Below are 22,494 nucleotides of genomic sequence, written 5' to 3' on the forward strand. Positions count from 1 at the left end.
GCAAATGAATGATGGCTGGGAAAGCGGAAAAGGTGTCCAAATACGAAACTTCAAAGCTTCTGGAAAAGTGCCGCAAAGAAAGAGACGATGCTTTGCACCGCGAGAATGTGGTGAGGGAGAAAATGAGACAATATGAGTCTCGAATGAGGTCAACCGAAGCTCTCAAACAGAAACTCAAGCAATTGGCTATGGACAACAAGGAGCTGCGGAAACAAGTGAAGATTCTGAGGGCTGAAATTGGTTTAGAGTCCAGTCCCAAATTTCACGGTAAAACCACCAAGGATATAATCAACGACCTGCACGAGAAGGAGCGCGAGTGCAGTTCACTTGTCGAAAAAGCGGGAAAGTTAAGTTTGACCATTGATGAACTAACATCTGAACTGGCGAACACTGTCACCTCAAAGACTCTACTGGAGGACCAGGTCCATTCCCTGCAACAGAACCTGAAGGACATGACAAACAATCAGCGGCGTCTTCTGAAGCTCTGGGAGGACAAGAAGGCGCAGCGGGAACAGCTGACCCTGCCCGTGATACCGCAGAGACCCGGACAAAAGCCGGTGGTGCATAAAGGCATCCAGACGGAGATGTCCATCAGTTCAACCCAGATATTACCCACTAATGCGTTTGAGACCAAGACCCGCCGAGAGATCGACAAAAGCAGAACTAATCTGGAGAGACGCAGCATCACGTTAGCAAACGGCACTCATCGGGAGAAAAACGCGTTAATTCAGAATGAAGCGAAAGGAATACACAACTGACAGTTATTATTCCATGAAACATTTGTTTTGTCTGTCTACGCATCATTAGGCTGCTCTAAATAATTCTATAAAACACATATGTTGTTTTTTAAAAAATAATTAAGAAATAACAAGCATATTTGAAGACTGTAATTACCAGAGTTATTTCTTATGTGTTGGTTCATTGTTACATTTTTTAGACTGCTGTTTGATGTAATGCTCACAACATTGTGTATAATGACTTACTGTTTAACATTAAATATAAAATGTATTCATTTTTATTCAGCTTTCCTCTATTTAATTAGGATAATGTAGGCTAATTGATAAGTCATTAATCTATATGTAAGCTAATTAATTTATAATGATAAAAAAATGCTCCACTAAATTTTAAAATCGAGTAAAATAATGGATAATTAATTTGCGCAGAATTACAGTGTTTAAAAGGAAAATCTACCCAAAATGTCGTTCCAAACCGGTATGATTTCTTTATTTCTCTGCAGAATACAAAAGGAGATGTTTTGAAGAATGTTGATAACCAAACAGTTTTTGTTACCATTGACTTCCGAAATTAATGGAATATGAACGCAACTCTCAGACATTTATCAGAATATCTTCTTTTATGTTCCACAGAAGAACTTAAGTCATATATACAGGTCTGGAACTACATGAGGGGTGAGTAAATAATGACACAATTTTGATTTGCGAGCGAACTATCGCTATTATAAGTGTGATTTTACTCAGGCAGTAAGTCGGACGCACTCGCAGCGGTCCTTATGAGGTCCTTCGAATTAGTGGCGCGGGTGCTATCCTCACTTTTGCCATGTTGATATGGGATTTTACTCAAGTGATGCAGAACTGAAACAAGCATGACAAAATGTTTTCGCTCAAACAGAACTGTTGGTTTATAAAAAAGGTAAGGACTGGTTAAATATAAATCGTATTTAAAGATCTGGACGGTAACCAACCAACTTTGGTTGGTAGTTTTGTGTGCTCTCGTCAGTCTCGTGTCTGTTTCTGATAAATTGATGGAGTATTATATACATTGTATTAGTTATTTGTAATGAATTAGAGTAAACTTTTAAAATTATAATCGTAGAAAGATTGTCTTTGAGAAGCTGTATGAAATGCGCCTGTACAAAACCAAATTCTCCTCTTCTTTATTTTCAGGTTGTAATATGGAGGGCGGTGGCGAGTATTGCATGGTCAGTGTTTCTCTTGCCAGTGACAACTGCAGTCTTTGTGCTCTTGAGTAGATTCAGCCTGTTCCACCCCATCCAATGGATTTCAGGTGAGGAAAAGATCATTTTACAAACTGCATAATTACAAGAAGTTACTGATACCGAGAAGTGCTGGAGTGTGAATTCATTATTTATATAAGCAGTAGTTCTGACCTCAAGGAACATCATACACAATGTGCTGAACCTCGTAAAGCCTGACATGTGAAATACATTTTATTAATTAAGTTAAATGCATACTTGTTTTGTTTTGTATCATATTTGATCCAAGAGGCTTTTATGGCCCATATAGTATGATATAGTGAGGAAATGGAGCTCACACTAGGAGAAAAAAAACCTGAAAAAAATGCAAGTTTGTTTTGTTTACCGTTTTTTACAATACATGTGCTAAAATACCTTTTATTTGCCACCAAAAGTATGCATCTTCAATCAGGCATGCAGTAGATTTTGTGCAACAGGTTTTTCAGCAATGTTTTGATAATGTCAGTAATCTGGAGGCCTTATTTTTTTTGGCTTTATATGGTTAATATCTAAATTGCCCTTTAGTCAGCATCTCAAACATTGCTTTCAGAATGCACAAGTCTTCTTACGGCCTCAACCACCATCTTTTCCCTTGTCGTGCTGTGTGGAGTGGTTCTGATGATTGGCTTTTTCAACCTGGAGTTCTACACTTGTGAGTAAATTGACTAAATAGATTTGTCTTTCATGAATGTGCAAAATGGTTTCATTTGTATTTTTTGTATTGAATTACACGTGATGCTGATTATTGATTTCACTCTTTGTGTTTCTCTAAGTGGTTCCTTCCATTCGGTGTTCACGTATGGCTCTTCTGGGGACAGTGCTCCACCCGCGACAGTGTGTCCATTCTTTGGTCTACTGCACCATGGGCATGCTGGTAATGTGGTGTGCTTCCGTTACCATCGGTGGACGTTACAGCACTCTAGGAACTCCCTGCAGGCAAAGTGAGAGGTGGGTTATGACCGGATTCTGTTCGTCCCACATTCACTGATCCGTCGACATGCGCAGAGGATCATGTTTCAATAATTGTATTCTAGGCGCTGCGGTTCTTTCGTCCCCAGACGAAGAGATTGACACACATACAGATATCTTAAGTTGTTTTAATTAACACTCTGTAATCTTATCTCAAAATTACCGGAGGTCATTCTTACCCTAATATAGGCCAAGTGCACCTCTACATTGCAAATGAAATGCATTCTCTGTCTGCGCTTGGTTTTTAATGACAGGTGTTTTTGTTACTCTGCAATTTCTACCAATAACTGGAATGACTGTCCTTTATTTTATGTGGACTTTTCTAGTGGTGAATTTGTGACCTGTCTGAATGAGTATCATCTCTTTCTTCTCCTGGCTGGGGCCTTCATGGGATACAGTCATAGTTTTTTGGGAGTGGTTCAAAATATGTACTATGTGTCCTTTCAACCCATACAAGTAAGTATTTGTCTATTCAGATCATTTGCTAAATGTCATGCATAGTAGTCGACTGATATGGATTTTTTTTTATTTTTGTATGGCCTATGCCTATATCTTAGAGAGCCAATATGAGATATATCAGACTATTTAATTTAAAGATTGTAATTAACACATGCATAACAATTGCTGCCGTTAAATTGATATTTAGTTTACATAATATTAAGTAAAATATTAAGAAATAAATAAATTTTGCAAATGAATCAATATAATCTTTTTTTTTTTACTTTAGATATAAACTTTTGGATTCTGGAATCAAATTATTTATTAGACTTTCAAATACTTGTTTAAATTATATAAATGCGGTTTTGCTATAGTAAGTGGAAAAGGTAAATTATTTGCCTTTCAGTTATGAGACAAAGGTTAATCAATCTTAATTTACAGTTGTTTGACAGTTCTGTCTGTGAGAAGGGCGCTAGGTTCACAACACTGTCAAAATAAAAGTCCTGTTTTTGACTCTTTTTGGCCAAACGGAAAAATTTAGCAGCCAATGCTGGTCATTAAAAAAAAAAAAAAAAAAAATATTAGCCAATTTATCGACCTTGGATATATATCAGTCCACCACTATTTCTAATGTCTCATATTCATTAAAGATTTGATAGTTGCAAAAGTCTTTAGAAGGATTGAATAAGAATTAGCTGAATCATTAATGCTTTCAATAATAATTTATCAATGCAAAACTCCTTTGTCTCTCCCACATTGGTGGTGAAGCAATACAAATATCCACGGTTCAAGGGCTGTCTACCAGCGGTGGTGAAGGGCAGTGTTATTCAATCCTTATATTCAGCCAGGAATTTTGCTGCTCTCTATTTCTTTTTTGGTAAGTTACATTGATGATCAGAGATACATACTCTAAAATACATTTATTTTCCTGTTAGATTCTCTTTAAATGTTGTTTTAACTTCTTTAGGTTATGTTCCTAAGACCTGGATCGCCAGCACACTTAATCTACAGATAGACAGGTCAGATTTGGAACCACAATCTACCAAAACTGGAATATTTAATGTTTACTAATATTTTATAAATATAGTAAAAATCAATTTATATTCATGAATCTTTATATCTCTTTTGCTACTTCAGTTCTCTCCAACCACTAGATTCATTGACTGGACTTCTAGACTTCTCCCTCCTCTACCACCTGGCGATCAGTGGCACTTTCCTGTACCTAACCTGGTACCTCACTGTGCTTCTCTTCAGGATTTATGTCACAGAGGTTTGATTCTTGGATGTATCAAAGCAATTGGCTTTACACTAGTACCTGTTTTGAAAATGATTCTGATGCCTTGTTGTGCATCTTCAGGCCTACAGTTTTCCAGTGCAGTCCACATTTACTGAGGATGCAGAGCAGTGTCTGCCCAAAGTTTTGACTGAGAAGAACACTTCAGTCATGAAGGTCAGTTTTCTTCCTTCATTTTCAGAAAAACTTAGTTTCCAGGGTCAGGGAATTTTCAAATTGTGATTTCTAAGCTCATGGAAATAAATAACATATTACGGTTTGGGAATTTCTGTAGTGAATGTACTTTTTTTTTTTTTTTGCAAACTATAATTATCTGTTGAATATTTATTTTTGTAAGTATAACCTCAGTAAAATAATGATTGAGAAAATTTGCTAACGAATTTTGCTATTTTGTTATATTTGTTATTACCAACTGGAAAAGTCATGGTCAAAACGAATCCTGAATGTCATTATTGATACTTGTTTGCAGATTTTATAGTTCCTCAACTGATTAACTGTCTGTTTCACAGTTTTTGGCTCTGCAAGACCTGGCTTTGTTATCGCAACACTCTCTCTCACGTAGACTGGAAGTCTTCAGTCTGAGTCAGCCAGGTACAAACTAAAAACTTTGAAAGAACTCTAAACTTATTCCTTTTCATCACTGGTAAACTAATGTAACCTGTACATGAAGGTGGTCACCCTCATAACTGGAATGCCATCAGTAAGGAATGTCTGTCTTTGCTGAGTGAGCTGACACAAAGACTGGTGGCTCATCAGGATGCGGTTGCCTCTAATGGCCGAGTCAAATCTCAATCTGCCAGCAGTGACATCAGATCAGCCTCTTCAAGCAGCTCAGGTAAGGCCGCTTGGATAAAATCCAACAAGGGCAAAATGTCCAGCACTGCCCTTGGTGACATGTTTGAGGAATCAGACTGCTCCAGAGAGGGTGATTTTAATTTTTTCTTTTCATCTGTAGTGATGTCAGGAACAGAGGACATTCCTGAGACTCCTCGACTCAGTGTCCCGCTAAGGACCCCTGGTTCAGTCTTCAAGTCATCGGTGGGGGGTGCGCACAGCGCTCTGACGGCTCCTTTCACCCCAGACATGGACAGCCCTTTCTCTTCTCCTGCTATCCGACGTCTGGTTGGCCAACAGGAACCCCATTCTCCCTGGTTTGGTACTGTACAAAGCCCCCACGTCATGAGGAGGGGCCCCAAACTTTGGAGTGCCTCCACAGGTGAGGCAGATTAACTAAAACTATCTCTATGTCTGTTTGTATGTATGTATGTATGTATGCATGCATGTATGTGCTAATATTTAACAATGAAATTATTTAAACTATTATTTCCATTGTTAAATAATAGATTATTAAAATAGTCAAAAAATAATTATTTAATTCATATTGAATTATAACTAAATATTCAAATTTAAATCAATTTATAATAAATTGAGAATTTTTTTTTTAAATAAATTGAATTTTTTTTTTATTAGTATCAGTACTTATTAATTAAATGTATTTATTCATTATTTAACATAATGAAAAAATATATTATATAGGATTTTATTAGACTTTTATTATAACTATTTAAAAGGTATTGCATTATGTATTTTTAAGTGTCATGTTATTGGAGTTCATGTGGTTCTGTGGACTTAAGTGTTTTTGTAAATCGTTTTGAGAAGCCAAAAACAAATGTACACACTTGTGGACAATAATTTTCATTCATACTGTGATATAACCTAGCTTATTTATTTTTTCATTTTAGAGTCACAAACCAATGGCAGTCCTCTGGCCTCCCCGGCCACCGCTCCTAGTCCTCCTGCAGCCAATCAGAAACCCAGCTTCCTGACCCAGTGGATGCAGAACAGGAGAGAACAGGTAGAATCTTCATCTAATTCCAACTGCCCTGTAAATGAAGCCTTTATTATTTCATAAGGTTTTCTTGGTTTCCAAGTGTGTGTATCCATAGGAACTGAAATGACAAGCTTTTGGGTGTCCAGTTCGGTTGCTGGAAAAAAAAGAAGCCAGTTCACGTTACAGTGTGATACCGTGACATGGCCTAGAGACACCTGTTAACAAATGTTCCTGTCATACTCTCAATTGTTCTGCCCAGGTTAAAAGCTTTTTGGCAAAGCGGGTGCTGATAGTGTATTTATTTAACAAGGTAAGGTTAAGCATGCATTACTTGAATGGAGGATCTGTCTGCAAAGGCATGTTGCATGTCCCCACAACAGATTTTTAGTTGCAGGAATCATTAATGCATGTGTCTAGATTCTGCCCATGTTTAAATTAACACTAACACCATTAGTCTCCCCTGTCCTTCTAGTTCTGTAGGTCAGTTGTAGTGTTAGATTATAGTGACCCAGTTTACACACAGTTAACACAATAAATGCATGGCATATTACAGTTTTAAATAAAAGCATGGCATATTACAGTTTATGCTTTAAAAGTTTTACTTCAGTTTTACTTTACTTTTTACAAAATCAGTTTAATCCTTATCCATCCATTATAATGCCATTATTAGGGCAACTGTAGATAAACTGGGTCTGTATGTTGGGGTTTAGTCAAGTCCAGTGTTGTTTCTCTCACTGAGATTGTCAGGTGAAGGGCTTCCAAATCATTTGAATCCGTTTATACAGTGTGTGCGTGTTTGTATATCTTCTTGCATGCATCAAATCACGTATGGAATTTATTTCAGACTCAATATAATTAAATTCACATTTATAATCTTTACGTCTTTTTTTCTTTATGCTTTGTACCTAATATGTATAGGTATCTGAATCATGCTTTTTCCATATTAAAAAGTTTCTTCTATTGAACAGCTTCCAGAAGCCTCTAGCCAAGCTCTGTTTGCTGACAGCCAGGCTCATATCTGGGCTCTCCAAGGTCAGAAAGTAGTGATTCATTTTTAAGAGATGCCATCTTGCATGCTTATTTGTTTGATTTATTTAGTCTTTTGTTATTTCTATTTGTTAGGACTATCTCATCTGGTGGCGGCCTCTTTCTCCGAGGATCAGTTTGGAGTGGTGCAGACTACATTACCTAGTATTCTTAGCTGCTTAATAGTCTTGTTAGAGGTAAAACAAGTCATTTTTGGACATTTAAGTGTTAAAAGTGATGAGCCTATGAATTCAAATGGGGACAGTCTGATTCATTTGGTTAATCTTACTTATTAATTGTAGGCTGTTGACAGACACTTCAAACTGCCACATGCTTCCAGCAAACCTGCAAGGACAATCTGCAGTATGGGTGATTCCACTTACAAAACTCTAAGGTTTGCACTGAGGGCTGCGCTAAAGACAGCCATCTACAAGATAACTACCACTTTTGGAGAGCACTTGAAGTAAGTCGCATCATTCTTTGTAGTAATATTGTTGCGAAACGTAAACGGGATAGAGTTGAACCTGCTGTATTTAATAAAAAGCTTTATCTTCCTTTTTTACTGTGCTGTGGTGCATGTTTACGCTCAATCTTATTGTTAATTTTCTTTGTTTACAGTGCTGTGAATATTTCATCAGAACATAGAAAAAGGCTTCAACAGTTCTTGGAATTCAAGGAATAGTGCACCACACAACCTTGTCCTCTCAGATGTCTTTGAATATGTGTGTGTCAGGAGGGAAAAGAGACAATGTGCTGCTTTGAAAGGTCTAATATATGGGGGATTAGCACTGTACATCACTCAAAGCCTTATAGAATATATCGCTTTACAGCCTGGTGCTGCACTGTATTTCCCCTTGAAATCCCAGTAACTTTAACATTTACATCTTTTATACACATTTCCATAACCTGGGAATTTTGTTTGTGTATAATTATGTACCTATGTACTAGAATGTGATGAGAGTTTAAGTCTGGTGGACTTCAAAATCATGGTGGGGATCTGAGGAAATGTTTAAGATGTCATCACTTTTCATCTTCAGTATATGCTACCTTTAACAAAAATGAGGGGCCAACACTTTCCATTTGAGTCATTGTTCACGTTCTATGTTTGTGATGTTTTTAACAGCACTCTGGTTGGATGGTAAATTATCAAGGACCTTTTGCGTTACATGAATTTTCACTATGCTCCATTTATTAACCTGGTTTACATGGTATTTGTTTGCCAAGAGATCATCGATTGAGTTATTTGGTTAAATATAAAATATTTACTTTCATGTAATTAAATAAACTTTTCTAAAATGTCATGCAAATGGCTGCAGATTATTCTAAATGCCCAGTTCCTCCGATTATACAGCAGATGTCACTGTTTGTATTCTGCGCTGCACATCAGTTATATTTAGTATTACATGTAAGTGTTTAGTGTTATGTAGTTAATTGTAATTGGGTTTTATCACTGAATATTATATAAACTTTCTTGCAGGGAGACTTTATTTTTATTTTTATTTTTTTTAAGTATATCTCCACAAGTTAATTTGTAACACCAAACACTAATGGCATGTTTCCATAGTGATTCCTTAAACGTCATTTGGGATCAGTATGGATTTAAAGAAATAATTTCTTGTTTAAAAGACTTTCTTGTTTCGTAGTTCGTAAGTGCTTATGAATAGCCAGCAGAAGTGTATGTTCCATTAAATCAGTATTACACTTTTATTGACCATAACGCCGATATCCGTCGAATGATGTTTGACTGTCTCTATTAGTTTTGTCAGTTAGATTATATTACCGGTTTACACACTTTAAGAACGAGAAGGCGATTATGTTTCACTGTCAGCCGCTTTTTTTAGAGGAAGAGATGAAACAAATTTAAGGTTATGGGTTTGGTCTTCACTCTTGAGGGAAGGATGAATGAGTCTTACACACTAGTGTCGTTTCTGCAGCAGTGGACCAACAGTGACTCGGGTAAGTTCACTGTAGTTTTACCACCGTGCATGAAAACACTAAACTACCTCTGAACTTGTTTTTGTAATGCGACATCAATGTCAAACCATTATCTTTTGGCTAATGAATAAAATGTTTTCAGTTAATCGTTTTGTTTCATGTTAATAATATGTTTGCTGTTACACATACTGAAGACGAGCATGCTCTTTGGTGTGGCGTCTACTTGCAAAACGTGTTTTTCTTTTTTCTTTCTTTTTAGATAAACATGAGACTCGATCCTGTAAAGTAATGCACGTTCAGCCTTGTGATTATGAAAGGCTTGGTTGTAGGACCTGGAAACCACTCACAACAAGGTAATATCTTTCTTACTAAACAAACTTGATTTCTCTCTAGGTCATATTACAGATAATTTATGAAGTTAAGTTTATATGTTAAGACTTCAAGAAACTATAAAAGGGATGGTTCACCCAAAAATGAAATGTCATGTTTGTAACATGGGTGAGCAAATGAGTTAAAAATCTCTAACCCTAGTTCCTTTGACCCTAAGAGAGAGAGAGAGAGATTTAGGAAATACAAAGGGTAAGGTTATTATGATGAGCATATTTTGATATCCAGTTGAAGCCTATGGCTGTTTTGAATTTAGCACATAATGAAAAAACTGCTGCAGTTATCTTCATCTGCTGCCCATGGCTATTTTGTTTCGGGTGAAATATTAAATGTATGATGAAATGGTTTAGGTTATAGACTTTTCTGTCTCTTTCAAGAGCTTTTGTTTCTCACTGACCAAAACGCTGTTCTAGCCCTTTTCGTTTTTGTGTAATACATTATATTTTTTATGAGGACTTGAATTCATCCTACTAGTCCTTGTCCATCTTAGGGGTTCAGTTTGGATAAATATTTAGAATTAAAGTTTATGATGAATTACAATTTGATTGCCTAAATCCTTTGTAAATTGGTCGTTTAAATTTTTTTTTTTTTATTATAAGAAAATGTCTGACTTATGATGGTGGACTGATTCTTGCGTTTTTCTGTATGTTAGACATTTTAAGAAATTGACACTTTTCATGAAAGAAAACTTGGTTTTCCTGCACTATTGCTGGAGCAGCAACAGTTAAGTTTGTGTTTAACTATAAAAAAGTTGGCCAGAAATTGAACAAATTGATCTGTTTACAGTGAAATCCAATTCATAGTCTCGCATTGTAACTGTCAAGCAGAGGATAATTTTACTTGCATCGTGTGCAATAAAGATAGACATAAATGGAAAGCTAAAGGTTCTACATTTACCAGGAGCTGGAAAAAGTTCTTCTCATAAAAACTTTATTAATAATGCAGTTATTAAAATACAATCATGGGCTGTAAATGCTGTCTTTCTCATTTAAAAGTTCCTAATGTCCTCAAATATGTGAATGGATTGGGTATGTTTTTCAGCCTCTATTTGTGGTCTAGTTGAAGTTGATCTAAATTTAGGTTAATTTTTTACTGCTTTTCTCTTTTTTGCTGTTTATTATTTATATTTGTTTATATACTTTATTTATATACTTATTTAGTATTTAGAGTGGACTTTAAGAGTTTTGTAAGATGTGTTGGTTAACTGCTCAGACATAGTGTGATTAGCAGAGACTTCAGTCAGACAAGTCAACGGGGCTAGTACCAAATATTTGGTACTAGCAACGCCAAGGTCATGGGTTCGATCCCTTGGGAATTATATCTTGTATAGCGATCTTGAATGCAATTTAAGCCACTTTGGGATAAAATATATGCCAAATACATACATGTAAATGACTTACTACTACTATTTTTAAATAAATGTATTACATTTTTCGTCCTGTGAGAGAGTTTGTAAAATGCCCCTATATACAGCACAGAGAAAACGTACCTAAAGATATTTGAATCTCGTGAAAAAAAAGAGTAAGACTTGAGCCATCACTTAGTTTTGGCCTTGAAATGCATAAGACTTGAGCTGACTTAGACTAAAGACTTTAGTCTTGACATGAACAAGTTTATGACATTTAGTTATGTTTAAGTTTATGACATCTGATAAAGTTATATTGTGCTGTAACAAGATGAGAAATATCCAGCAACAGGCACCTCAGTACAAACCCTTGTGATTTTTATATGGAGTGCAGGACTAATGGTCGACTGGCTCTTCTTCACATCCCTTGTTGCTGCCATGTTACATTTTTGTAATCTGCTGAACACACTGATTCACAGTGTCTCTTGATTCTCTGTGACGATTTTGTGGTGCTCCATTATATGTTGCCAGTGTTGTTGCAGTGCTGTAAATCACTACAGTGACAAGTTATTTTTATTGGCCATTTAATACTCCAAAAAGTTCATTTAAACAAACGCTTCAGTGAGTGTCAAATCTATTTTCATGTCCATGTAGATGTCTTGAAAGCATTATAGCACTCATGCTATTTGTATTACTGTGGTTTTAGTATGCTCTTAAAGTTAATTGAATGTGATGATGATCGTGTTGACAGGGACAGTAAAATATGTCTTTAAGTTTCCCGTTGACTGTGGCTTTAACCGTTTAAAATGAACCGACCTCACATATTGGGCCATCGTGCCTAAAAGCCAAGATTCCATAAACTGTTATGGAATGCTGGGTAACGTGATCTGAGACCAACAAGAACACTGTGGGGGATCATCAGATATTTTCACTGCAACAAGCCCCAAAACGTTGCACTTCTGAACGCAGTTTTATTTGTGTGGTGTGTTTTATAGGTGAAACTCAGATTTGTCTTTTTATGCATTTTTCTTTCTCTACATCCTCGAGAGAGGTTTACATTTCAAAGATTTATTTACACTGAGAAAATTTAAAGGAGCTGAGGTTTGGAAACCTGATTGGAAATACAGGATGGGAATTTTCTTTTATATGGCTGAGGAGTTTTTACAGAGGCGTACAGGGCTACTGTTAATATTGGAGCTAAAGATGGGAGACTATACTGTATATGCAAGTATATCCAAAAATCAGTCTTATTCCCACTTTAAAAAATAGTTTTCATTTTTAGCGAGAACAGTAAAACCTGCAGTAAATTACTACAGTAAAAACCTATTTCATATGATCAAGCATCACAGAATGTAAAATTTATGATTTTGCCTAGTAAATAAGTACTGTATGAATCACTGTATTGTATCACTGTATTAGTAATGGATAAATAAGGGTGTTTTGTTACATTTTCTGTTATTTGGTTAATGTTTATTGCATTATTTTGGTGTCGTGCTTGTCCCTTATTGTTGTTTGTCTTGCACCATCTGTTTACAAGAATTGGCCTTGTTTTATGGACAGGCCACTTGTGATGAACTCTGTTGTGCCACTTGTATTACTAAATTGATATAACTGTATTTGATCAAATTATATAAATATAAGTATAAATTTCAGGCAACCACAGCTGAACTTTTAATTTTTTTAACCATAAATTTAACAGCATATTTTTACAGTGCACTTCAAATGTAATTACCTCACCATAACCTAAGTCACAAAGGAATAACAATTACTAGCAGTTCTTATTTTTATGGAACGTTGCCGTTTTTATTATGAGTGATTTATCCATGCACATCAATATTTTTTATGTATCTGTCGGTAATATTTAATCAAAACATCAATCAAGAACGTTATCCAAAGGCCAGTTGAGTTTCACTTCTTTCTCTCTAGCAACTTGTCACTCACATGAAATGATTGCAGCAATTATCAATTACAACGGTCCAATCAATTCCATTCCTATATATTTTTCCTATATTCCTCATTCGATTACTGTTTCAGTTCATCCTATTTGGTTGCATTTTCCTTTTCATTCTAACATTGAAGAAAATGAGGGATTTCTTTTCTCTATTTTTGTTTTTTGTTGATAAAATCAACATTATACCAAAAAAGCAAATTGACGGAGCTTAATTTATATTTCACCCTGCGTATTGCTTGACATTAAATAGTTTTTCATTTGTTTGTTGCTCTTCAGGTCTCAAGTTACTCCTCATTTAAACATTTAATTTTGTAAATCCATAATCATAGACATTATCTCAACCAGAACCAGAATAGTTTTATTGAAATATGGAATACAAGTCGCAAACAATTAGCCACATGTAATTTAAAGATGTCTCGTCTCCTTAACGTGGCAGATGCGTGGAGTGTGTAAGTACTGGCTCCACGTACTGTCCGCCCACCGTATTCAGCTGAGAAGCTCTGTCCATGTCTGGTGGTTTGGATTCAACCACTGTCATTTCAGTGGAATTCCCTAGCTTCAGAGTTCAGCTGAGTTTTTCTCACAGATTTGCACTTGCTTGTATATGTTTGGACTGACGAGGTGGCTGTGCGGTCGGCTTTAGTTCTTCAGTGATGCGTCCTTCCGTCAGTGCTTTAATAAGTCGTAATGTGAGACGCCAGGACCCTTTTATGTTGTTCTTTATATTGTTAATTTATGTTCCCTGTAACACAAGTCCTCGTATCCAGACATCTTCCATCACTATACAAAGAAAAATGTTACTTCCTGGTGCCACAATATGGCCTTCTTTTTTATATATAAAAGAAGGCCATATTGTGGTGTCAGGAAGAATTTTTTTTTATTTGTGTAGTGCTAATATATATATATACACATATACATATACATATACATATAATTTTTTTTTTTTTTTTTTTTTTTTATAGGCTACACACACACATATTATATAAACACAAACTTTTATGTTTAATGTGATTAATCAATTTTACAGCACTGGCTTGACAATTTGTTTTGCTCACCAGCCAGGCAGCCACTGTGGCTTGTGGTTTTTCAAAGTTACTATCCACTCAGCATTTTCACTGGCCACAATTTTGACATCGATACCATGGGGAAAAACTGACATGTAGATATTTTTAATATTATCTCATAATTTGGTAGCAGGTACTGCATATTAGGCTGCTGTCACTTTAAGACCTGACACACAGATCCATTATACTGTTACACATGCGTTTTCTTTCTCAGCTGTTTTTACATTCACTTAAAACATAACTTGACTGTGTTTACATGAATACTCGCCAAGACCAGCATTTTGACATTTTGTGTGTATTTGACTGTTTAAGCTCACTTTGGGTGTGAGCACAGTATCTGCGGGAATGAGTCAAATGAATCCCTGTTGAATCACCTGTTCAAGTCAAGGTTGCCAAGTCTGCAGTTTTTCCCCACACCAAACATTATTTGTAGTGCCCCTTCCATCCAATAATCATAAAAAGCTTTGTGTTTTGTTACTTGTGATAAGAAACAAAGTCTGGGCTTTCAAATTCTGTCCATTTTATCACAAAATTCAAACAATAAATGGTGTTTTGATGCTCTCAATGTGAAGTGGCAGATCGCTGTAGCGCCAGTTCGAGCGGCAGTCGTCTCTTCCACTTTAATGCAAGAAAAAAATGAAAAGTGACGAAAAACATACATGAACTAACATAACCAACTTGACTTTACAAAGAATATTTAATGACGGCAATTTCCACTTATGGAAAAAATGTAAGAGCATTATGAACGATTTCAGGGGTTTGGATGAGAAAGTGATATTTTAGATATAATAAAATAACTGTCTGGATTTTGTCACAGCAGATTAAACATTTCACATAATGAATACTTGCTAGTTGACGTGTAATAAATGGTTTTTCTTTTCAGTTTCACTTTTTTCATAGAATAGAGAACATAACACTAAGTAAATACTGAATTCTGAGGAACATAGAAAGGCAGTTCTTGTTGGCCCTAATATTATTAGATTAGTAGTTATTTATTTTTACTTTATTATGCATCGATTTACCATTTTCAGTGTTAATTACGGTGATAACTTTGGTTGGATGTGTATGAAGATAGAATACATTTAAAAAGCAGTTTCTCCTTTATCTCTGTAGTGTCTTGCATTGCATTTATATGGTACTGGATTAGTAACTTGCTAGTGAGGAGTTTGAACTGCACTCCTTTGCTTCTCAGGTGAGAATTGTTAATTTGCTATTGTAGTAAAAACAAAATCCTATTATTAATCAATTTTTGTTTAATTTTTTTTTTTTTTTGCTCTAGCTTCAGTATTACTCTTGTTTATTCTTACCCTGGAAATCCAGAGTTCTCGAGAGAGCACAAGTTGAATTTGCTCAGCGAGTTTACTCTGGCGTCGAGTAATGATGCTCATTAAATATGCTTTTGTATCCGAGCTGCACCAATCACATCGGGTTATCTGATATAGGCGGGCCAGAGGCGAGCTAAACGGATGACGACAGCGCTGTGACGTCGAAGTCATTAGTAAACATTGCAAGGTGGCTATGGATGAACACCAGTGAACGAGTTGGACTCTGCTTTTTATCTAAAAGAGGAACAGAAGACGGCGCTCGAATCGTTCCTTTGCAAGAAGGGCGTTTTTGCTGAGTCTAATCTACCAGACCAGTTAGCTCTGCTGGTACCTAAGCGTATGGGGCTTATTGTTGTGATTGTTATCCAATTGCGTGCAGTGAGATTTTCAAATGCACGTTTGGTGCCGCCCCTCAAGCTGGCCAATTTTCATTAGTCGATGCCAGACCATTAATCTTTCAGATTTAGGTCTGGATTTCCAGGCTAGCTTATTCTTGAAATATATATTGAAACTTACTAAACTTACCAAGTATTGTTGGCTCTTGAATAATAAATTAGTACTGCTTGTGATGTTTCTCATTTGTAAGTCTCTTTGAATGAAAGCATCTGCTATACACGCAAATGTAAATTTGGTAAGTGATATTATTCCTCCCTTCAAGGCCAGGCCACATGTCTCGTAGAGCTTGATAGTTTAGCTGGAATCATGTCTTTGAATTCACTTCAAAAATGACTCGCTTGCTGAAAGTGGCAGAGTTGAAAATGACACAATACTTTCTAAACCTTAACATCACAGTTAATTATGTCTTTTCCCTCTGTTCAGTTAACAGCTGCCTGGCACCTGCTGCGAACTAATAAATAAGAGCAATTACAAAGCAGATTCGTTTAAGTCACCTTTTCATAGCCGTTCTGTAGACAATAAACATGCCAGCCACAAGTTTGTCCCACAGTTTACACATGACACCACATAATAAAAAAAGAATGAAAGCATATGAAAACATAATTTTCATTTGTTTAATGAATGTCGTGCCATGGCACATTTTATATACGATCATGATGTTTGTTCTAGCATAGAAGTGCTCTGAAAATGAATACTAAAGTATTCATTTCCCAGTCAGATTACACAGCTGTGTTTAGCAATCTGTGGTTGTATTAAAAAGAAAGAATTCCTTAAATTAAATCGTATGGTTCTCAGTCTTATGAATTTGTTCCAATTATCACTTAGAAATTTCCTTTAAAACTTACACCTTATTTTTTTTAATTATTTTGCAGGTTATTTCATTCAGCATCATTCTTAAAATGTATGTTAATAAAATATTATATAGTGAATGATACAAAGTTCCTTTAAATACCATTGAATGTCTTGAAAATTTAATTTAGCTGAGGTGTTTAATTTCATCCTCCTAACGCTTGGTTGGAAGGAATTTTAAAGACTTCTGGTAAAGTCTGAACAGAGTGACATATGATGTTTCTCCGTTGAGCTCTTTAGGGATGAAAGCGTAATGGACAACAACGCATTAGTGAAGCACTACTTGAGAAAACAGTCTGATGAAAAGGTTCATTGAGTGCAAAAAGTGAAGATGCTGTGGGTTCAGGGAATCTTTTTAGGCCAATTACACTGAATCAATCCATTAGTCATGCTGTGATGTAACTTGTGTGTTCTCATGAGTATGTAGAGATTTATTATTTTATTATTCAATTCACATTTGTATAGCGCTTTTCACAATACATATTCAAAAGCAGCTTTACAGAAAATGTGATCTTTTATCAGAGGTGACTGTCTAAGTAATGTATTTCAGAAATGAACATATACAAATCACTCAGTTAGCTGACGTCATGTATTCATTTTAGGCAGAAACAATGAGCTGATTGAAGTAATCATTACAAATATTATGCACATTTGTTTTCTTTATTTTCTGTGGGTAACTGACCACATTTTTGCAATGAACCATGGAAATCTAAAACAATTTTGCTAAATAAGTGTCTACTTTTATTTATTGTTCTTTAATTTGTGTGTCTTTATTTTGTTTGTCATAAATTATAATTCTGAGATGTAATTCTGTGTTGTGGTTATCGGAGTTATAGTAAGTATAATATATTTATGATAGTCTGCCAGACATTTAGTCATCGTTATATTTAGCTAATTAGATTCCTCGCCACTTATTCTGCAAGAGAAAACCACTGTGACCCATTGCTGAATGTTTCCATTTAAATGACACATTCTGTAAGGCAGCATGGTTGTAAACTTAAACTGACTTTTTAAAAAAAGTGAGAGAACTTTTTGCAAGAGTAATTGATAAACTTATGATATTGTACCTAAATGTTTATACTCATTTACAATATAGTATTAATAGATTTTGAGAAAAGGATTTTGCATACTAAGCCCTTTTGATGTGTTTAGTCAAAGCACAGTAGCGTGGGGCAGCGCCCATGAGGACTCATTTTACCTTAAAATCCTCTTGCCAGCCCAATTATGGCAGCACATCACTGGATCACTTGAGCGAATGTGTGCGGCGTGTTAAAGCGTGCATGAACTCAGGACAGTAGTTCGACTGTTGGACAGGAGAGACCTTTTGAAGGCCATTCCCCACTGTTCCAGGCCTGCTTCTCATTAGCTGAGGGATGTGGTACATTAGAATCTCGGCATTTGGTACCAGATCTCTGTATCTTCTACTGCCAGAGGTTCCAACCAACCTGTCAGGGCACAAATGTGTCACTGTTTCTCTTTACTGGGCCAGTGTGTCTGAACAACCTGCACACCCAAAGAAAAGCAAAACAAACACCATGACCAAGTCCAATGCATGAGAGGACTGACAGAGTTGTTTTTTATTTTAACCGTATCGGCTACTAATGCATTCTGCCATGTGCAGTGATTCTGACCTCAGTGGTCGTGTATGTCACCCCTGCCCTGTGGAGCTTGGCGAGGTGGTATCATCCATTAAGATGAGCTGCCATAACAAAAGCATTCTTGCAGTTAAAGGGTTAGTTCACCCAAAAATAAAAATTCTGTCAGTAATTACTCACCCTCATGTTGGTCCAACCCCGTAAGGCTTTCGTTCATTTTTGGAACACAAATTAAGATATTTTTGATTAAATCTGAGAGCTGTCTCACTCCTCCATAGGCTTCTATGTTATTGAAACTTGCCAGCCCAGAAAGTTAGTAAAGAATTCATCTATTCATTTTCTTCTATGTGGGCCTCTGGTGAGTTCACGTAGGGTAACAGCACAGCGCTTCTGGGTTGTACGTCAGAACGTAGGCTCGACGCTGGTCGTGTGTGTGATGCGTGTGGTGCTGGCCAATAGTGAGCCTACGTTCTGATGTACAACCCAGAAGCGCTACGCTGTTACACTACGCGAACTCACTCAGAGGCCCACATAGAAGAAAATGAATAGTTGAATAAAGTCGTTATTTTGGGGTTTTTTTGCACACAAAAAGTATTCTCGTCATTTGACAAACTTATGGTTTCAATTACATAGAAGCTTATGGAGGAGTGATCCAGCTCTCAGATTTAATCAAAAATATCTTAATTTGCGTTCTGACAATGAACGAAAGTCTTACGGGGTAAAATTATAAATGTCTTTTACGGTCACTTTTGATGGATTTTGTGCATCTTTGCTCAAAAGTAGTAATTTCTTTAAAAAATAGACTTTGAACAGTATAGTATGAGGATGTGTTCTTTTCTTGTTCACCTGAAAATTCTAATTATTATATTAATTATAATTATTACCCTATAATTGTTTTCCCTTTGTAGTAAATAGTGACTGGTGAAAGGGCTGAACAGCGCTTTGCATTCTGTACCAGTTTAGAAGATGGAACAACCAAACTCCGCTTCAACATGCACCAGTTCCTCTTGAGGTCTTCCACGAACACACTTGATCTGAAATCTCTTGTTTGAATTCACTGTCCAAGTGCGTACATTTTTCTGATGTTTTTTCCAGGTACCTTGGGAATCATCACAGGTGCATCTCTACTTAAAAACATTTGTGGGACCCCTGAATCATTTCTACAGTGGCCATTTGATGATCTACATTCAGAGGGAAAGTAACTTGAAGAACATCATGAGGCCAGCTGGTCTCAGCCCAGCGGTTGCACAGCTGGAACAGTGTGGCCCGGTTAACAGTGATGAAAAGTACCTTTCCTCTTTAAATCAAGCGATTCACTTGGAAGGTCTGAAGATGTGTAGCTTGTCTGAGTCACCTGTGTCAATAAGAACAGATGATCTCGATTTGGTCTGTTCCACAGAAAGTGCCATTGTGTCGTATTTCAGCGGGGTTAACAGTGACTCATCCTGCACTCTCTCGGTTGGAGATAACCTATCGCACGTTAGCGACACATTGTCCCCTTCCTTATTCTACTCTTCCATGTCTATGTTTTCTTTCAGTGCCTTCTCTCCGTCCTTCTCTTCCCCTTCCTCCAGCCACTCATCTGGCTCAATGTCAGAGCTATGTTTGACTTCGCCATCTTTTTCAACTTTCTGCGGTCCACCTGAGGCCCAGGACCTTCTCTACAGTTGCACGCCACAGGAGAAATCTCCAGAAGGATGTTTGTATTCCAAGTCTCCTAAGCAAGAACCTGTTGTTGAATTTCATCTTTGTAACAAGAAGCTTCTACACAAGGAAGAACTGCTTCATTATCTCTGCACTGACTCGGACACAGCCAAGGAACAAACCCAGCACCTTAATGTTGAAGAGCTTCCCACACAGCAGCAGTTCAAGAATGGTTTGGCACTGAGTGGGATGCCTAGAGTTGAGGGAATGAATGGACACCTGAGGGAAGAACAGCCATGTAAATGGATGGATTGTAGGGCTACCTATGGACAGAAGGAAGAACTGGTGAGACACATAGAGAAAGTTCACATAGATCAGCGAAAAGGGGAGGAATTTACCTGCTTCTGGGCAGGATGTGTCCGTCGGCACAAGCCCTTCAATGCTCGATACAAACTGCTTATTCACATGAGAGTCCATTCGGGTGAGAAGCCCAACAAATGCACAGTAAGTTTATTTATTTAATTTTTTATGCCGTATACATGCATATTTGCCCTTTTACTGCAAGAACAGGGCATACAAAAAATGTCCCAAAATTCCACAAACTTGTGACATCATCTTGACCTGCATGTTAGGAAAACAAGTAAATAATCTAATTCCATTTTCATAGTTTTTCACACAAAAGCCACGGTCAGGCCAAACTGTTCTCATTGCCGTTCTCATTACGTGCTGATCCGGCCCAGCCGGTAAGGATATGGTTTCATTTTCCACTGTGGGGCTGATAACAGAGCTCATTGGAATGTTACACAAATGCGTCAGTAGTTACCTTTGTAATGCAACAGTTTACAGACTATATGAGATGTAAATAGAGACCATGTTATGGAGGATGATCAGATATTTCTTTTAATTTTATTATTATCTTGTGTTAACTTCACTCAAATAGCATGCCTTGCCAGCTACAGAGAAACTGGCTGCCAGACAAGACAAGTGACCAATCCTGAGTCGCAACGTTACTACATGCATTCTATCAGCACGGTTAGCCGAGAACGTACCGAACCGAGCTCAAGAGGAAATATAACTGGAACTGTCCCTTACCGTTCTTAGAACCGTTCAGCCTGATGGTGGAAAAGTGGCAAAACTGTAGCGTTGACTTCATTTTTCGAGCTAAAACATTTAACCCTGTTTCCAAAGTAATCAATCGAAGATAAAAGATGGAAAATCTGAATTTATCAACACCTACAAACAAATTAAAAATGTTCCCAAACTAGATCTAGCCTGCTATTATTATTCAAACAGTTGTTGGTAATAAACAAATCTTATATAAAATGAATAGAAATTTATATATAAATGATATTTGGTGAGCTGCATAAACATCATTTTCTGATGTCTTTTTTACCCTCTTGTTGCTTACTTACACAAGTATCATATCTATATCAAATTGTGCCAGACTCTGACTCAGGTGTTGTTTTACTAATACATAATTTGTATCAATCAGTACAAATTTTAGATTTTTCTTTTAAACCATGCCAATTCTTTGAAGTAAGACATTTGTGAAAGACTGACATGTGGCCTCAATTTCTCTTATCCTCCAAAGATGGATGCATTGCAGATTTGAGAGATTTAGACATTTTAGAGTTGTTTATAGTTCACATACAAATTGCCTTCGTGAGACATATTATGCAATGATCAATTTAGTCAACTTATTCCAGGATAACTTTGAAGAAGTTTTTTTTAGACTAAGATTTTTTAAATTAATTTCCTGATTGTTCTTTAGGTATTCAACAAGTGTGACTTGTAAGTGTCCTTATGCTCTGTTAGCCGATATTGAATTATAAGAACAAGAATTGTATTTAATACTGTTCCATCTCTTATTTTTGCAGAGAGATTTGCAGATATATATATAATATATATAATACAGACTATAACACAGAATGCAGTACTGTTAGCAGTTATATCCATTACATGCTCAAATATATTATTGTAGGCAGGGATAAACTATAATAATTTAATACTTTAATGAAGCTGTGTTTCATTTCCTTCACAATGAGCCACATAGGAAATGTGTTTCTTTTTAGTGATGTAAGATAGCCATGGGATATTTTTTTTAATCTATTGGCTGTTTTTATTTGTTTTATTTTTCTCTTTAAACTGTGGTGGCCGAAGGACTATCATTTGGGAACTATTGTCAGATTTTTACACTTAAATGTAGTTGGATTATTAAAATATGTAACATTGTGATTCTTAATATGGGCCTATTTTTTTTTATATATATATACAGCATAGCTATCAATACAAAATTCATATGGATTTTGTAAAAAAAAAAAAAAACTTTTTTAATACTATGTTATCAAGATCAAACTTTTAAAATCATATTTTAAAAGTAAGAGTATATTATAAGTAATGCAGAAATTGTCTACTTTAATGTAAGTGTAATTCACCAAAAGTATATTTAGTT

At 36.2% G+C, this 22,494-nt stretch overlaps 3 protein-coding genes across 4 annotated transcripts in view; all 3 read left to right on the forward strand.

Moving 5' to 3' along the window:
- Nucleotides 1–11: 11 nt before the first annotated feature.
- Nucleotides 12–1,011, forward strand: LOC308695303 (uncharacterized protein; the record flags this gene model as incomplete). The annotated part of the gene is made up of 1 exon (XM_081373413.1): nt 12–1,011. One exon carries the CDS (start codon nt 12–14, stop codon nt 756–758), a length of 747 nt encoding a protein of 248 aa, XP_081229539.1. The 3' UTR covers nt 759–1,011.
- A 474-nt stretch (nt 1,012–1,485) lies between these two features.
- On the forward strand, nt 1,486–9,630 carry ndc1 (NDC1 transmembrane nucleoporin). 2 transcript variants are annotated; one of them, XM_081375103.1, is made up of 18 exons: nt 1,486–1,650; nt 1,905–2,025; nt 2,544–2,645; nt 2,767–2,941; nt 3,289–3,418; nt 4,169–4,277; nt 4,368–4,419; nt 4,538–4,670; nt 4,758–4,850; nt 5,204–5,285; nt 5,365–5,529; nt 5,650–5,910; nt 6,437–6,549; nt 6,785–6,835; nt 7,494–7,557; nt 7,648–7,748; nt 7,854–8,014; nt 8,170–9,630. In XM_081375103.1, exons 1-18 carry the CDS (start codon nt 1,612–1,614, stop codon nt 8,231–8,233), a joined length of 2,016 nt encoding a protein of 671 aa, XP_081231229.1. In that variant the 5' UTR covers nt 1,486–1,611; the 3' UTR covers nt 8,234–9,630. The 2 variants fall into 2 exon arrangements, with proteins under 2 accessions (XP_081231229.1, XP_081231230.1); XM_081375104.1 differs by lacking the exon at nt 6,785–6,835 and having other exon boundaries at nt 8,170–9,032.
- The window catches only part of glis1a (GLIS family zinc finger 1a), a 30,118-nt gene continuing 17,067 nt past the window's right edge, over nt 9,444–22,494 (forward strand). The window contains exons 1-4 of the mRNA XM_081375105.1: nt 9,444–9,507; nt 9,746–9,839; nt 19,307–19,410; nt 19,494–20,546. Coding sequence (XP_081231231.1) covers nt 19,575–20,546 — 972 coding nt within the window. The 5' untranslated portion in view covers nt 9,444–9,507; nt 9,746–9,839; nt 19,307–19,410; nt 19,494–19,574. The remainder of the gene's footprint in view (nt 9,508–9,745; nt 9,840–19,306; nt 19,411–19,493; nt 20,547–22,494) is intronic.

The sequence above is a fragment of the Scardinius erythrophthalmus genome (assembly GCF_964197995.2).
Source record: "Scardinius erythrophthalmus genome assembly, chromosome: 9".
Classification (NCBI taxonomy): Eukaryota; Metazoa; Chordata; class Actinopteri; order Cypriniformes; family Leuciscidae; genus Scardinius; species Scardinius erythrophthalmus.

Excerpts from the sequence above, each read along its gene's own strand:
- ndc1 (XM_081375103.1), top strand. The coding sequence starts at position 1,612 with ATGTTTTCGCTCAAACAGAACTGTTGGTTTATAAAAAAG. Across the intron at positions 4,671-4,757 it reads TCAGGATTTATGTCACAGAG|GCCTACAGTTTTCCAGTGCA; the intron begins GTTTGATTCTTG and ends GTGCATCTTCAG. Across the intron at positions 5,530-5,649 it reads AGCCTCTTCAAGCAGCTCAG|TGATGTCAGGAACAGAGGAC; the intron begins GTAAGGCCGCTT and ends TTTCATCTGTAG.